Here is a 15,615-nt window from a genome sequence, read left to right on the forward strand (position 1 = left end):
TTTTATCTAATTTTACTATCAAATATACTAACTAGAACACGTTTAGATTTATAATGCAAGAAGAAATCAGTTTAAACGTAAGACTCAAAAGTATAGACGATCTTGAACGGCAAACCCGAAATATTATTGAACAAATTCGGTCTGCTGCAAAAGAAGATACTCCGACATCAAGAAAGAAATCAGAATGTGAGGTAAAATACCCCCTCAAAATTATGTATGGCACAGAACTATAAATGCTGTAGACAAAATAGTATTTAAACATCAGACAAATCAAAAGAATAATGAATATATATATAGAGTTGCTTCGAAAAAATGTAAGTGAATTAATCCCAGAACTAGCTCACTATGGAAAGCAACTCGGAGATTTAAAAGACCAATTATTAGAGCACCGCCTATTAAAAATGATCAAAACGAATGGGTTCGACGCAACGATGAAAAGCTGAACTATTCGCAAAACATTTAACTAACGTATTTCAACCGAATGATATAGAATCTACAATAAATATAAATCCTGTTTATCAGCCCAATATGGCTGTAAATCTGATTTCTCTAATGTAAGTTGATACATAAATTAACAAAAACCTCAATTCTAAAAGGCTCATGTGGCTCTAATATTTAAAACATTTATAGAAATACCAGATTTCCAATTTGGATTTCGAAATCACCATTCGACAACTGAATGCACAGAGTAATACCGGTTGTTGAAAAGGCATTCGAACAAAAGAAATACTACCCTGCAATATTCCTGGACGTCTCACAAGCTTTTGCCGGGTATGGCATTTGGGATTAATATCCAAAATGAGCAAATTGTTACCAAGGAATTACTGTCTACTGCTGGAATCATATCTTTTTGAAAGAAAATTTAGAGTTTCTCATGAAGGAGCATTCATAACACTTAAACCTATTTCCGCTGGAGTTCCAAAGGGTCTTGGGACACCTCCTATATCTGCTCTATACTGCTGATATCCCAACAATAAAAGAAACAGTACCTTTATTTGTCGATGACATAGTCTAAGGCTGTAGAAAAAGTACAATTAGCGGTCAACAAGATCTACAAATGGATTAGAGCCTGGAAAATACAACTTAATAGCTCCAAATTTCTACATGTTAATTTTGTCACTGACTGATGCTCGTTTCCTCAAGCAGAATCAACCAAATATCTCAAAATATATCTAGATGGTAGGTTAAACTGAAAACATCATGTTAGACAAAAATCAGAGCATATTAGACTGAAAGTCAAACAATTGTACCGATTAATCGGAAAATAGTCTCAGCTTGACCTAAAATCAAAGAGATTGGTTTATCAGTCCATCGTAAAGCCAATTTGGACCTATGGGCTGCAAATATGGGCTTGCACTAAGGAATGACATCAACTAGTAATCCAACGTACCCAAAACAAAGTTTTACGATTAATTACCAAATTATCAGTACGTAACCATCGAATAGGTGCTCGATGAAATCGAAAGCAAATGGATACACAGTGATCGAAGATTTTGCCTTGAAACATGAAAAAAGGTTACTAAATCACAGCAACGTGGTATCAATACAGCTACTGGACAACACACAGGAATTCAGAAGATTGAAGTGAACCAAACCACACGAACTTGTATAGTATATAAGTGTATTCTTAACTTTAGCTTAAGTAGGATTGTTTATTTTAAATTGGGAAAAACATACTGATGTATTATTCCCGTACTCGCCTTGCTTGTGTATTAATGCATGTACAACAGAACAGTAGTAATAAGTTAGTTTGTAAATTAAGATTGTAGTAAGCATATCTAATGTAAGATATAATTAATTAAAAAATATATTAGATATTGTTTTTGATACATTTTGAAAATATTTTATAGAAATTTTAACTAGTATTTAAATAAATTATTTTATTAAAATTTAATTTTTTAATTTCCCCCTGTAATATAGTTAATATTTTTTAATCATACTTTTTAATTTCCTCCTGTAGAAACTAAACCTGCTTTGCGCGCCCTTAGGTGCCTCGGACAACCAATACGGTGTTCCAACTTCATACATACAGGGGATTTTAGGGATGCCAAAAAATATCCATTTATTTGTCGATACTTTTTGACCGATATTTCAATATTTTTCTAAGCCGTTATTTTTCGATATTTTTTCAAAATTAAATATATTTCATCATTTTAATAGCTTTAATAAACCTTTTAAAATGGTACTTACTTATAAATTATTAGTATAATTTGGTACTTGATTGTAAGGGTTTAAGATTTTTGATTGTAAGTTTTGGTTAATTTTAGCACTTAACTTTAAATGTGAATCAAAAATATCGCTACTCTAAAATATTTAGAAAAAATATATATTTTTTAAGCTAATATTTCAATATTTTTATTTGTTCGTAAAAATATCTATATATTTTTTGTAAAATATCAATATTTTTTATATTTGTTGCAAAATATATATCAATATTTTTTTCCCCGATATATCGATATCTTTTAAAATTATCGATAACCATATATCGATATTTTTTTTTAAGTGACCAACACCCCTACCATAGAGGATATCGTATTCTGAATCTATTTATTCTGTGGTATTTTATTTTTTTATAAATTGACTTAAAAAAAATTAAGTTATAAATAATTAGAAATAATAAATTATAATGAGTTAGAAAGTTATTATATATAATTATAGTAATCTGTAATTTATTTTAGCCACAGAAAACTGCTTTTAAAGCCTCAATAATTAACCACTATAGGACATGGCGTTTAAATCTGGGACCATGTGCTAAAGGCTACGAAGACGAAAATATCTGTCAATTAAACGCCAAAAAAACCAAGCGTTGAAAGAGTTTTTTTCGTTGAAAAAAGCACCTTATTAGAATATTTTTTTACAGGTAAATATGCGACTATATCAGTTTATTACTTTGTAACTTCTTATTTATCAAATATTTTAAGTAATTTTTGGTTACATTAATATTTTTAAAACTGATTCATATTTTTTTGAATAATATGCCAACTGAGGATTATTATTATTGGTATCGATTTCATTTATTTACTACTAATTGTATATATTAATTATTATTTCATAATAGAAGCGGTAATTCCTAAGAACATTAATATACCCTCTATTTTTTTTTCAGTGATAATTTCTTTAAGAAAATGACGGATTTAGAATCTCCCAAAAAGACCAATGATTGCTATTTTTACTATTATTCAACATGTTCAAAGGTAAGTACCCTCGGGTTATACCCCAATTACCCATATGGTATAAATTTTACCTATTTTGAATTATTTTAATTTTAAGTAATGTTATTAAATGATTTTTATAAGAAACAAGAGAATCATACATAATTTAGAAAAATTATCAATTTTAGGGAGACAGTTGTGGTTTTCGGCACGAACCTTCCGCACTTGGTTGTGAAACAATGTGTGCTTTTTGGAAAGAAGGAAAATGTTTAAATGTGCATTGCAACTTTAGACATATGGAATTAAGAGTAAGGTTGATACATATAGATTAGTACATTATTACTTTTGATTACTTTTATAGAAAAATCGGAAAGCTATTCCTTGTTATTGGGAAACACAACCAGGAGGTTGTCTAAAACCACATTGCCCATTTATGCATCAGAAATCAAGGGGAATAAACCAGAGGGATGAAAAAGGTATATAATTTATTTGGTGTTTGTTTTATTTTCTAATTTTTATTTTTGCAGATATAACAGAAAACACTTTACCAGAGAATTGTAACCAAGCAAATAATTATAAAGGTACCCTCTCTGGCACTCCTGTCGATAGTTTAGTAGTGAATTTCGAAGAAGGTATGCAACTTGTTAAGTAACTTACAAATGGTAGAGCGTGTTTATGAGCCTTTGAGAATTTTAACATTTGGTTTTTCCCTCTTTTTGTTCTTTTTGAGCATTTATAAAGGACTAGAATTTTCTTTCATTATGTATATATGGCTCAGATAAAACTTGTTATTTTATATATATTTTATATAAGAGTTTTGCTTTAGTTAATTTGTTGGCAAAATACATATGTTTTCTCTTGTTGTATTGGTGTTTTGTTGAAATTGTGAGTGTTTCTTATATAGTCTCAATCAGTGTCAAGATTGCTACAGTACTTTTTCTGTATTAGTTACTATAGGATAGTAAAGAAAATATTCATTCGTTTTTTTGGAGTACACTATCAAATGATTGTATAAAATATACCTATCATATAGGTAGCATAAATTGAAAACAGTGGTAATTGTCTGATTGAGGCTGTATATTTGCATAAGATATTTTTTATAAATATTTTTTTATAATTTATAATTGCTGGTTCAATACTAAGGATTTTTAGACTTTGTAGATAAGATAATATTCTCTATATAACACTTTGATTACATGCTACAACAATGTAATCTATTAATCAATTGATGGTTAATATAACTAATTAAGAAAATGACTAGGGTGCATTCTTAAATTATTACACAGTATTTCATGTATTATATGGCAGCAGGATTCGTTCATTTTGGGGACAGTATTGACATGTTACTGTTACTTCTTCCTAAATTTTGAGTCCCCTTTGTGACCGAAAGACCGTATACAGTGTATCAATTACTAGTCACATATTTTACTCGAATTTATTTTGATTATTTTCTGTTCTTAAAATATGAAACCCATTGGAATATACCGGAGCCCTGGGATAATTCTTGATTTTTATAATTATCTCTTTCTGTATATTCTGATGTGGGGAAATTTGCATTGTTAACATATTTTCTTAGTATACAATGTATAACTAATGAATATTGATATAAAGGTTGCCTCTCTATCTTTAATATTCCATTGTGCATCATGGATTTGTTTTCTTTTTTGTATTTTATAAAATATTAAAGACCTTTATCCTTCATGTTTGTGTTTTTCTTTTAGATTCTGTAAGAATGCGCCTTGGGACATTGTATGAAACTATTTTTTTCTGTGTTTTAATGTCACCCTTTTGGGTGTATTCTTGCAGAATCTGACAGTGAAAATACCCCTATTAAAGTGGCGAATAAAGTGGGTGAAAGTCCCGAAGTCAAGACCCTGGACGAGATAAAGCTGGAGAAAATTACCGCAGCTTGTGCGGCATTCTACTCTTATCCAGGTAAGTTTAATGAACATATGTTAATATTAAGATTAAATTTTTAATTATTTATAAGTCAATTCAATTTTAATAACGGACGTTGAAATAATTGTAGGTAATTTACACTGAATTTATTTTATAAAAAATAATAAAGAATGTATTTTAATGACTTAGAAAATTTAATGAACTAAAAAAAACATCTTTATTTCCTTAGAGTTTATTAATTCTTCTCATATGAGTAGATTCCTATAAAATGTGTTGATTGAATTGTTGAAAACTAAGGTATCGTTATAACATAAAGCAATTATTTAAATATAATTTCAAATATGCAGAATAAAATTAAACTGATTTAAAAATGGATTTTGTTATTCATGACTTAACAATCTTCGATTATTTTAAAACGTTGTAAATAGACCTATATTTTAAAATATTTTTTCTTTTGTAGATCAAGCAATGGATTTTTCGGAAGAAACTTCAAGCGACGATCTGAGGCACAAGATCATGCAAAAAACGAGAAAACGACAGACTGCGAGTATTAAACGAAAATTGACTCCTGAAGAATTAGCTCATATATTGGGTGGCGAAACTTCCGACCGCAATTCTATCGCACATGCCCGGAGTAAACTGGGTTTCGATGAATCTAAAACAACCGAGTTTAAAGTAAAATCTCTAGCCGAAATAAGAGCAGAGAAAAGACCTGAAGATCCAAAAACAAATATCAAATCAGATGAAAGGAAGAGAAAACATTCACCTATAAGACTGTCCAGGAATAAAATTGCAAAACTAGATAATCCGTTAAAGATTAAAGAAACGATTGATGAAACGGAAGTGACCAGTACAAGTCCTGATGTGCCAGTACTAGAAAAACAACTTCAAAGGCCCTTGAGAAAACTCAACTTGAGCAAATTGAAAGTTCCAACTGACGACATGCAGACCTCCACGGAGACGGAAACGACGAATAAAAACTTCGAGTCGGTCAAAATAGAAATAAAACGTACAAACTCCTCAAAGTCTCTGGAGGAAGATCTATTGTCGGATGATAATGACGATGACGATGTTAATTTTAAAGCTGAAGATGACCTACTTAATGAAATAGATAATTTGCTGAATGACTGATAACAATATTTTAACACTCCCTCAAGTATATATAACATTTAAAAATAAGTTTTAAAATATTCTATAAATGTTTCTCACGTCCTGATGCTATTCCCAATTATTACTAAATATTATTGCCTTGATAGGTATGTGATATTAGATAAAACTTTTAAAAAACGTTTTATTGTAATTAAGTAAGTGTATATAACTAAGTGTAAATATTTTATAAATATTAAAGCTTATATTATTTTACTCATGTTTCTTGTCAAAAGAATTTGAGAATGTATACATAAATTTAATACAAAGTTTATTTGTCTAATTCTATGAATATCTGCAGATTTGCTAATAACACATTTTAAATAGATATTTAGATATTCATTGAATTTGAATTTTTCTATGAAATACCTATGACGACTGTTTCGTCATAGAAATATTGGGTTTAGTGAAAACTAAATTTTTTAATAGTAATGCTCATTGTTATTTTGGGCAAGTTAATTGTAGTATGCCATTTTGATAGAAGTGGTACCATAAAATAAATAATTTGCTTTATTAATTTAAATGACTCTTTCATAGGGCATGGTATAAAATATGCAACCCTACATCGATACAGATACTACAACACTTTTATTCCAAATGTATTCGAAAAATATTTTCTAGGAGAATTATATCCTAACCGTAAAAATAAAATAATTTACAAAATAAGTATGTAATATATTTTATCCAAGTAAATACTGTTGCAAAACCATAATATTCACAACGGAGAAAAATATCTATATATTTACAGAAAATAAAAAGAAAAAACTAAAAAGTGTTACTTAAAATGTCAATGCACAAAAATATAACTATTAATTATTAAAACTCTACCACACAATTCACTTATTCTTATTTGATTAATCAAATAAAATTGAAAGATAAAAAGATAAACATGTACTAAAATCTAATCACTCTCTGAAGAATTAATTGTTAAAGTCTCTTGGAGCTTAACGGTCGACGCTTGAGGAGATTGTTTAATTATGCTTGGGCTCATCACTTTTGCAAATATCTGTCTACTCTGGCCACCTGAAACAAAATCATTTTTGGAAGAAGGAAGATTGTTCATATACAACATTTGTCTATGACTATATAAGACAAATTACCGATCGATACTAGAAAATGGTGTCCTCAATCGACCATTAAATCTGTATATTTTTTATATAACTAAACTTGTATAGCTGCTATTACCACTATGTTATTTTCTGTTGTAAACCAGGATTGTTGTTACAAATTTTTTAAACAAATTATCCGAGAGCTTATAATAATAATTTCAAATTATTATATTACCAGTTTGGAAGTAATGTTGAATAAAATTAAATGAGAGTAACATCTTATTTACTCAAAATGTCTCTTGCATTGAAGTTTTATCCGTAATAATGAAATGACTTACTTTCGATTATGTCTAAAAGACACTAAATATCACACTTAAACGATTTTTTAACTATTAGCAAATGTGGTTGCAGCATGAAGCTTTCTTGAAAATTAGATATACTTTGGAAACATTTATTTAGGAAAGAAATGTTAGACATAAATTTAAGATAAAATATAAAAATGGAATATTTTTGTTGATTACTGTACATTATGCAAATATCAAATTTTATTAATAACCAAATGATGAGCATAAGAGGTTATTATAATTTGTTGCAGTTATCTAATTTATTTCAATACCTACCTTTTCCTTGAGTTTGAGCTATAGGGATAACTTTAACACCTTGAAGAGACTTGATATTTATAGCTGTGCCTTGGAAACCCGCTGGTAACAAAATTTGTTGGGCCAAAATCTGACCACCTTGTCCCTGACTAGCCAAAACCACTCTTTGGCTACCAGAGGCATTACTAGTTTGCAGTCTAATTGATTGGCCTCCCAACACTATGTGATCTATTAAGATAAAAAAATAGAACAACCATACAAAAAGCAAACTATACAAGAGTTAAAACTTACTCTGAGATGAAACAGGACCTGAGGATGAAGTAGCTTTTTGCTGATTGGACAATATAACTTGCTGCGAAAGTTGATTCTTGATAGTAGGAGGGGTAAAAACAATATTTCCCGATGAGTTTAGCACATTTATGCTAGGTGAACTTGGGCCCTGATTAGCTACACTAGCTTTCTTTGTAGATGGTTGTAAAACCAAAGAAGACCCAGAAGATGATTGATGAGTCTATACAGCAAAAAAAATGTTAATAGAAAATACGTTAAGTTATATGTAGTAAACGAAAAATAACCTGCAAAATGACGTTTTGATTATGCATCCCTTGAATCGTTCCCGATTTGCTCGCCAATAATACTGGTTTTCCATCAATTGTAGTTAAATTTAAATTTGCAGCGTTTACCATACGTAAACTATTCGCACTCATTGTAGCAGCTTTGCCACCCGTCTTTGTAGGAACTTTTATACTTTGACCCATAACCAATTTAGGTTGAACAATTTTTTGGCCTTCTGATGTAATTATTTTTGAATTCATTAGATGATTTACACTAGATGTTATTTTGGATGGTTGGGTACGAGGTGTGGTCACAGTCCTGAAAAACAACATGAATTACCAATACTATACAGTACTCAGATGGATAGTTACCTGGTGGTATGAGTTCTGGCCGATGTTACAGTTGTAACTGTACTAGTTTGCGAAGCAACAACCAATTTAGGCTGCGTAGTTAATGTGACAATATTATTTTGTGTTCCCACAGTAAACTGAGCTACTGCATTTGCCTTTGAACTACTAGTTAGATGAATAATATTCTGCTGACCAGATTTAGTACCTTGTACACGCAACGTTGTACCTAAAACGATATGAATTTAAAACTGTATAAAAAAAGTTCGTTATAGACTACAGAATAAAAATATTGCATACTTGTTACAAGGCTTGTATAATTGTTGAGCAGAAAAAAGATATGCTAATTTAAGATAATGCATATATGGCAGTTAAGCTTGTTAACATAATAACAAGCTCGTGGGTATTTATTTAACCTATCGGCTCTTTCTTTATTGAACTAAACATTTGGTTACGAAATTCTAAATAACCGATCTTGAAAGGTCTGAAACTGCTTCAAATATTATATTAACAAATATTTACATTGATAATACTTGGACATGATGATCAATTGTGGAAGAATTTGATTAAGAATGTTATTGGTATTGAAGGATTTTGTCATAGTTTGTACCAAAAATTACTGTCTCATTAAAAAATATATATGAATATTCTTCATAAGACTCAATTAGTACTATACATTAGGGAAACCCTACTAATAATATAAACATGAACAAATATGCAATGCTTTTATGCGTTCGTTCAAGTTATCCATAACTTATTATCTTTCTCTAAAAAAGCTTTACTACCTGGGGGTAATGTTCCGTGTGTTTTTTGATGTGCTAACAAATTTTCCACAGATATAACTTGCCCTGCGGCGTTTGTCAGAACCTTAGCGACTACAGGACCTTGGGCCGCAGTCGTTGATTTAGCCAAGGAATCTGGTTTTTGCAAACTAGTTTGCTTTTGAACTTGTACTAATCCAGTCTTTTGTTTAAATATTATTTGTTGCTGAGATGTTAACAGATTTGTATTGGGCAGATACTTTTGTTTAATGGTCTGTAGAATCTGTTGCGTCTGAGCGGGAGTTAAATTTCCTGGCGTTTTTATTTGTACACTCTATATAAACATTGATATTTAACTTTTTAGGTTTTTGGGATATTTTCGGGGCTTACCTCAGTCGGTTGCATTCCTTTCGAAACGGCTACTGTTACAATATTTTGTAAACTTTGTTGAGTTTCGGAAGTACTGCGTACATTCATCGAAGCCAATTGGAGGTTTTGAACAGCACCATGAGGTCTCAAAAGAGTCATATTTTTAACATTTTGAGCTGCATTGCTTTGTAAAACTTGCTGTATATTGACAGATTGTTTTGATTTTTCTACTTGTTTAATTGTCTCTGTATTTGAAATATCTACCAACTTGGTTCCAGACTTCTGAAAAATTTACTGTTAACAAACAAAAAAAAGAAAGAAAACATATACCTACTTGTTTAGATTGCAAGGCGATACCTTGTATAAATTGTTGCCCTTTAATTGGTTTTTCCTGAATCTGTTTCAAAATTTGTGGATTCGACGTTGGAATTATAACAGATTTCCCTTGAGATGGCGACACAATTTTTACCATTTGTCCTTTAGTCTTTAGCACTCCTACTGAACCAGAAATCTGAACGAGTTCTGTTGAATCCTGATCAGTACAATCTTTTCTTATAGATTGTTTTATCAAAGATTGAGATTTGAGCGGAGATGATGTAGGAGATTGGCTTTGAGAGGGCTAAAACGTTAAGATGAAAGTAGAAAAATAACATGATTACATTGGAAAAATGGTTACCTCTTGCAATTGTTGTTTGGACAAATTATTACTCAAAAGTAAGCTAGTTGCTTTCTGGTTCGTACTAACTAAACTTGGGAGGGAAACTACGACCATTTTATCTTCCGCGGAATTTGATATTTTTGTTTGCAATAAACTTTGCCGACGTACAGTCTTCGGTTTCTGGAGAGTCGCCGAAGATGTAACTATTACGGACTCTGTAGAATGTGACTGTTTCACATTAGTTTCTACAACATCCTAAAAATAATAATTTACATACATCATTTAAAAAAAACTAAATAATTTTTTACTAATATATCAATAGCTTCGACCACCTCCTGTTTTATATCAGAAAAATCTTCAATTTCGATTCTATTGGATGAATCTCTACCATCAATCTGTTCTGGTATAGATACAGATATAGTATTTAATTTTGACGCCGAAATTGGTACAACTTTATGACTTTGTTGTTTAGTGACTTTCATAGTTTTTTCGGTCTTGGTAGTTTTAGGTTTCGCTGGTGATTTCCTGGCAGACTTTTTGATCTTTTGTACGCCCTGATAATGTTGGTGAATTCTTTCAAAGTCATCTTCCGTCCGATGCCTATGTAAATAAATCCATATCTTTTTTTTCTGATCGTACCTAAAATTATAAATAATAACTATCTTAAACGGCCCTTCGTTTGAAGTTTAAGCAAAATTACTTGACGCACGGATCCCACTGTGTATGCATTCTATCCAATGCGCCAGATACGACTGACTGCAAAATGTTATCGGGTGCGGTATTAGATATATATTGCGATGATTTTAATAACTCGCATATATCTGACCTAGTTCCTTCGCCGTTAGGTAATCGAGCTGTAGCATCTCTTACTAGAGACAAAATTGTAACAAAATTAGGCCTATTTGCATTTAGCATAGTATGTCCTCTTGCTTTAGTATTAGCAGAGGCTGGATTGTAAATTCCTTTCAATGGACCGACCACCGATTCATAACCGTTGCATCGGTATGTAAAGGCCTAAAATAGTAAATATATATGTAAAAATCTAACAGTAACCATTTGTATTATTACTTTATGGGGATTGTCGTATCTTCTTCTTTCCTGCTCTCTATAATCACGAATTTCTTCAGGTGTAGCTTTCCGAACTGTCCAGGTTGTTGGGCACCTAGGCGGTGGAGGTGTAGTGTCTCTAACAAAATAACATTTGGTTAAACTATAATGGCCAAAAATAAAATGATCTATTCCGTTACCTGTCAGCAATATCAATGTCTATTTCAGTTGGTGATACCAACTTGTTCTCAGTCCTATGCTTTAGCCAAAAGCTACACAAGGTAGACAGAAGCTGATCAGAATCTCGTCCAGCGCCTATCCATTGATACACATCCAAGGATTGTTTGTATTCCATATAAGGAACGAAATCATCAGGTTGTTCCGATGCATTACCACATAAAAACGTTATGGCCGATGGAAGAATATTTATCCAGTTATCAACCAAACTATGTAAAAAATATATATATTACAAACTTTTCAATAATCAATTGGGCTCATTACAAAATTTTAATTAAATTTGATATAATTTAAACAAATTATTAAATATCATTAATAATCACGTCAACTTACTTATACCAATCATTTAACGGACTAATGGGATTTTCTTGCCAAGCTTTCAATCTTTCTTGTAATGTATACATATTCATTCTATGTTCACTTGTAGAGCAAATAATATCTCTCACCAAAGAAAAGTAACTAGTATGTGTATCCTGCATCAGTTCTGGCTTAATATTTAAACCCATAATATCAATATCAGAACTGTCCAACTCAATTGGAGTATTCATTATATCTATAGCTTCCAAATCCTCCATTTTAATCTGAGATATTTTACTGTAACTATTAGGAAGTGATGATATTGCTGGATTGATCTTTTCTGAACTAGTATTTGATATATTTAAATGAATCTGAGAATCAGCAAGTGGACTGACTTCCATAGGTTCACTTTTAATTTCATCCTTGATAGGTGGCGAATAAGATATCTTCTTACCTACTTTATTGGTTTTAAGTCGTTTAGTAATTGTGTTTAGATTTGAAACAGTTGATTCTACAATAGAATCGGAATCTGAATCAGAGTTTGAACTGTGATTTGTGACAAAATGAGAATTGATTTTATTAAAGTCAGGAGATTTTCGATAAAACAATTCTTTCTTCGGTCGTTTTCTGGTGAAATTTTTAGTATCAGATTGTGGAGATTTACTCTGCAGATTTTTGATAAATGGTAACTGAGTCCTATTAATCACATCAGTTATAGAGATACCTAAAAATATAAATTGTACACTTAAAACTACTACATTAAAATATATACAAACCTTCTATATTTAATTCTTGATCATCATAACTGTCAAACTTCCGCTTTTTGTGGTGATAGAGCAAAGCTTTATATGATTCATCATTAACATAAAAAGGATTGTAATGAGACACTACATATTTTTCTAGGTCTATTGAAAACCCATTCAATTTAGCTACCATCGTTGACCCAAACATTCTTTCTTTTGCATTATTCAAATGGTTTCTTATGCTATTTAAATGTCTCTTTTGCTTCCTTGACAGAGGTGGTGGAGGACCTTCAGGATAATTCTCATCTGAAGAAACATCTGTGTCATCTGTCTTTGCTTTAATTGAACTCAAAATTTGGAAATAACGCTTTTTAGTCCTTTGAGGTACATAATCGATAAGTAATTTTCTTTTTTCCTGTTTTATTTCCACACCTGGTGGTAATGTCCTTATTTGACTAATATGTTTTTCTTGAGATTCTATAACTTCATTTTTTAGTTGTTCTCTAAAGCTTCGATATCTATATTTGGCTTCCTTCTTCTCCGCTCTATGTATTACCTTTCTCATTTGAGCTATATCAGGTCTAAAGTATCCAGCTTTTAAATGTTCATAAAATTTTATCAAAGGATTTGAAAATCTGAAATTTTCAAAATCGAATAACCTCTGTAATGTTTTAGTTTTTTCCAAATCATCATCTTCAGGGAAATTTGGAAGAAATGACTGCAGATGTTCTTTGTCATCATCAGAAAATGAATTCCACAAGTCAACTGTAAAAAATTCTTCAAATATTTCTCTCTTTTCACATAACCCTTGGGGTAATTGTAATTTTGTCCCGCATATTAAGGCTGTTTCTAATCCATCTTCATCTGACGAATCGGTTGAGTAATCTGTTGATGAAGTATCGTCTGAACTACTCATCTTAATATGTATATTCAAAATATAGTTCACCCAAACAGACTAATTTTTTTAATTAACATTTCCAAGCGATCGTGTCATTGAAATCCGATTAAGAAGGTCACGCAATATTGAAACTAACACGCGGCTTAACACAGTGAAAATGCCCCAAATGTTTTTATATTTGCCATTTTAACAACATATATAGTTTAATGGGGAGACAGGAGATCCATTTGTAAACAAACCTAAAAAAGTCAGGTGGGGAGGGGTGAGAAATCTGTAAAATTGTTTTTCTAAAAATTCGCTTCGTTAGCCGACCGAAATCCTTGCCTAGAAATATCAAACCCGCACACGCTTTCGACTGGGAGAAACGAGGCACGCCTGCATTGCAGATATGCCAAAACAACGCATATCCGAATCGGATCTGTCGCCGCCAAACCATTTTGCTACTGGCCATTAACACCGAACACCGACACCAAACTTTACAGAATTACTACTATAAATACTTCATGAATTACCATAAAAATACACAATTTTAACTTAGATATTATTAAATAATAAAATATCTAAAAACCATGTTCACTAAATCACTTTTGATTCTAAAATAAATTTGTAGAAAATACTAAAATTCTGCCGATTTGAATAAATTCTAGTAAATTTCATGTCATTATGTTGGTCACACTTGGTAACGTCTGTGTCTCTTGTCATTGTTGTCGGTGAAGTAACGTCATTTTCTTTGCTGTTCAAAATGGCTCTAAACTTGACTGTAAAACTTCATCCAGTTGTGTTGTATCAAATAGTTGATGCTTACGAAAGGCGAAATGCGGAATCAAATAGAGTTATCGGAACCCTTCTAGGTATTAATTTTTGTAATTCTGATGTTACAATAGTATACTTAACCTATACCAAGATTTACATATGCCTCTTTCTTTGTTTCATTATAGGAACTTCTGATAAAGGGATAGTAGAGGTCACGAATTGTTTCTGTGTTCCACACAAAGAATATGATGATCAAGTGGAGGCTGAATTGGCCTATGCCATGGATGTGTATGAATTGAACAAAAGAGTAAACTCAAATGAAAACATTGTTGGTTGGTGGGCAACTGGTCATGAAGTTACTAACCACAGTTCGGTTATTCATGAATATTACTCGAGAGAATGCGTTAATCCTGTTCACTTGACTGTTGATACTAGTTTACAGGTAATGATAACAAAAATTTTTCATTGTACATATCACATACCTATATTTTTAGGGAGCCCGTATGGGGCTTAAAGCATATGTTTGTGTAAATTTTGGAGTTCCAAATGGCAAACAAGGTTGCATGTTTACCTCAATACCTGTTGAAATATCATGTTATGATCCTGAAGTATTTGCTCTTCAACTATGTCAAAAAACTATTACAGGTTCAGGAAGAGCCAGAAATGTAAATCCAATGTTGGATTTGGTTCAAGTAGCAGAAGCTGGCAATAAAATGGGTGCTTTATTAGATCAGGTAAATAATTTGCTATGCTATTTAATTAGATTAGACGTAAAATGCTTTTTTAGGTGTTGAATTATGTAGAGGATGTCTTGAGTGATAGACAACCACCTAACAATGAAGTAGGACGAAGCTTATTACATCTAGTTAACTCTGTGCCACATATGACCTCAGAACAGTTCTCAGAAATGTTTAATAGCAATGTTAAAGATCTATTGATGGTGATCAGTCTATCCCAACTAATTAAGACCCAACTACAACTGAATGAAAAATTAACATTGCTAACGTCAGTTTAACACTTGTTAAGTTATTTCTATGTATTTAAGTAATAAATATCATGGAATATTTTGGTGTTTTGCATGAAACCCTAAAAATTATAGAAATAA

At 31.2% G+C, this 15,615-nt stretch overlaps 3 protein-coding genes across 4 annotated transcripts; 2 read left to right on the plus strand and 1 right to left on the minus strand.

Moving 5' to 3' along the window:
• The first annotated feature begins 2,718 nt into the window (after nucleotides 1-2,718).
• Nucleotides 2,719-6,863, plus strand: LOC143194449 (uncharacterized). 2 transcript variants are annotated; one of them, XM_076401258.1, is made up of 7 exons: nucleotides 2,719-2,860; nucleotides 3,107-3,194; nucleotides 3,341-3,460; nucleotides 3,514-3,628; nucleotides 3,680-3,784; nucleotides 4,959-5,087; nucleotides 5,512-6,863. In XM_076401258.1, exons 2-7 carry the CDS (start codon nucleotides 3,126-3,128, stop codon nucleotides 6,180-6,182), a joined length of 1,209 nt encoding a protein of 402 aa, XP_076257373.1. In that variant the 5' UTR covers nucleotides 2,719-2,860; nucleotides 3,107-3,125; the 3' UTR covers nucleotides 6,183-6,863. The 2 variants fall into 2 exon arrangements, with proteins under 2 accessions (XP_076257373.1, XP_076257372.1); XM_076401257.1 differs by lacking the exon at nucleotides 2,719-2,860 and adding an exon at nucleotides 2,870-3,001.
• LOC143194432 (uncharacterized) lies at nucleotides 6,852-14,462 on the minus strand. The gene is made up of 15 exons (XM_076401221.1): nucleotides 12,893-14,462; nucleotides 12,153-12,840; nucleotides 11,783-12,028; nucleotides 11,604-11,721; nucleotides 11,236-11,549; nucleotides 10,844-11,174; nucleotides 10,554-10,790; nucleotides 10,212-10,496; nucleotides 9,899-10,159; nucleotides 9,533-9,842; nucleotides 8,772-8,976; nucleotides 8,421-8,718; nucleotides 8,137-8,356; nucleotides 7,867-8,073; nucleotides 6,852-7,220 (listed from the first exon to the last, which is right to left on the minus strand). Exons 1-15 carry the CDS (start codon nucleotides 13,773-13,775, stop codon nucleotides 7,099-7,101), a joined length of 4,725 nt encoding a protein of 1,574 aa, XP_076257336.1. The 5' UTR covers nucleotides 13,776-14,462; the 3' UTR covers nucleotides 6,852-7,098.
• Nucleotides 14,448-15,574, plus strand: eIF3f1 (eukaryotic translation initiation factor 3 subunit f1). The gene is made up of 4 exons (XM_076401261.1): nucleotides 14,448-14,608; nucleotides 14,696-14,952; nucleotides 15,005-15,244; nucleotides 15,298-15,574. Exons 1-4 carry the CDS (start codon nucleotides 14,500-14,502, stop codon nucleotides 15,523-15,525), a joined length of 834 nt encoding a protein of 277 aa, XP_076257376.1. The 5' UTR covers nucleotides 14,448-14,499; the 3' UTR covers nucleotides 15,526-15,574.
• The last annotated feature ends 41 nt before the right edge of the window (nucleotides 15,575-15,615 follow it).

This window comes from Rhynchophorus ferrugineus, unplaced genomic scaffold (genome assembly GCF_030347505.1).
Source record: "Rhynchophorus ferrugineus isolate W39M unplaced genomic scaffold, kcgeb_rfMv2 rfM3, whole genome shotgun sequence".
In the NCBI taxonomy this organism is placed as follows: Eukaryota; Metazoa; Arthropoda; class Insecta; order Coleoptera; family Curculionidae; genus Rhynchophorus; species Rhynchophorus ferrugineus.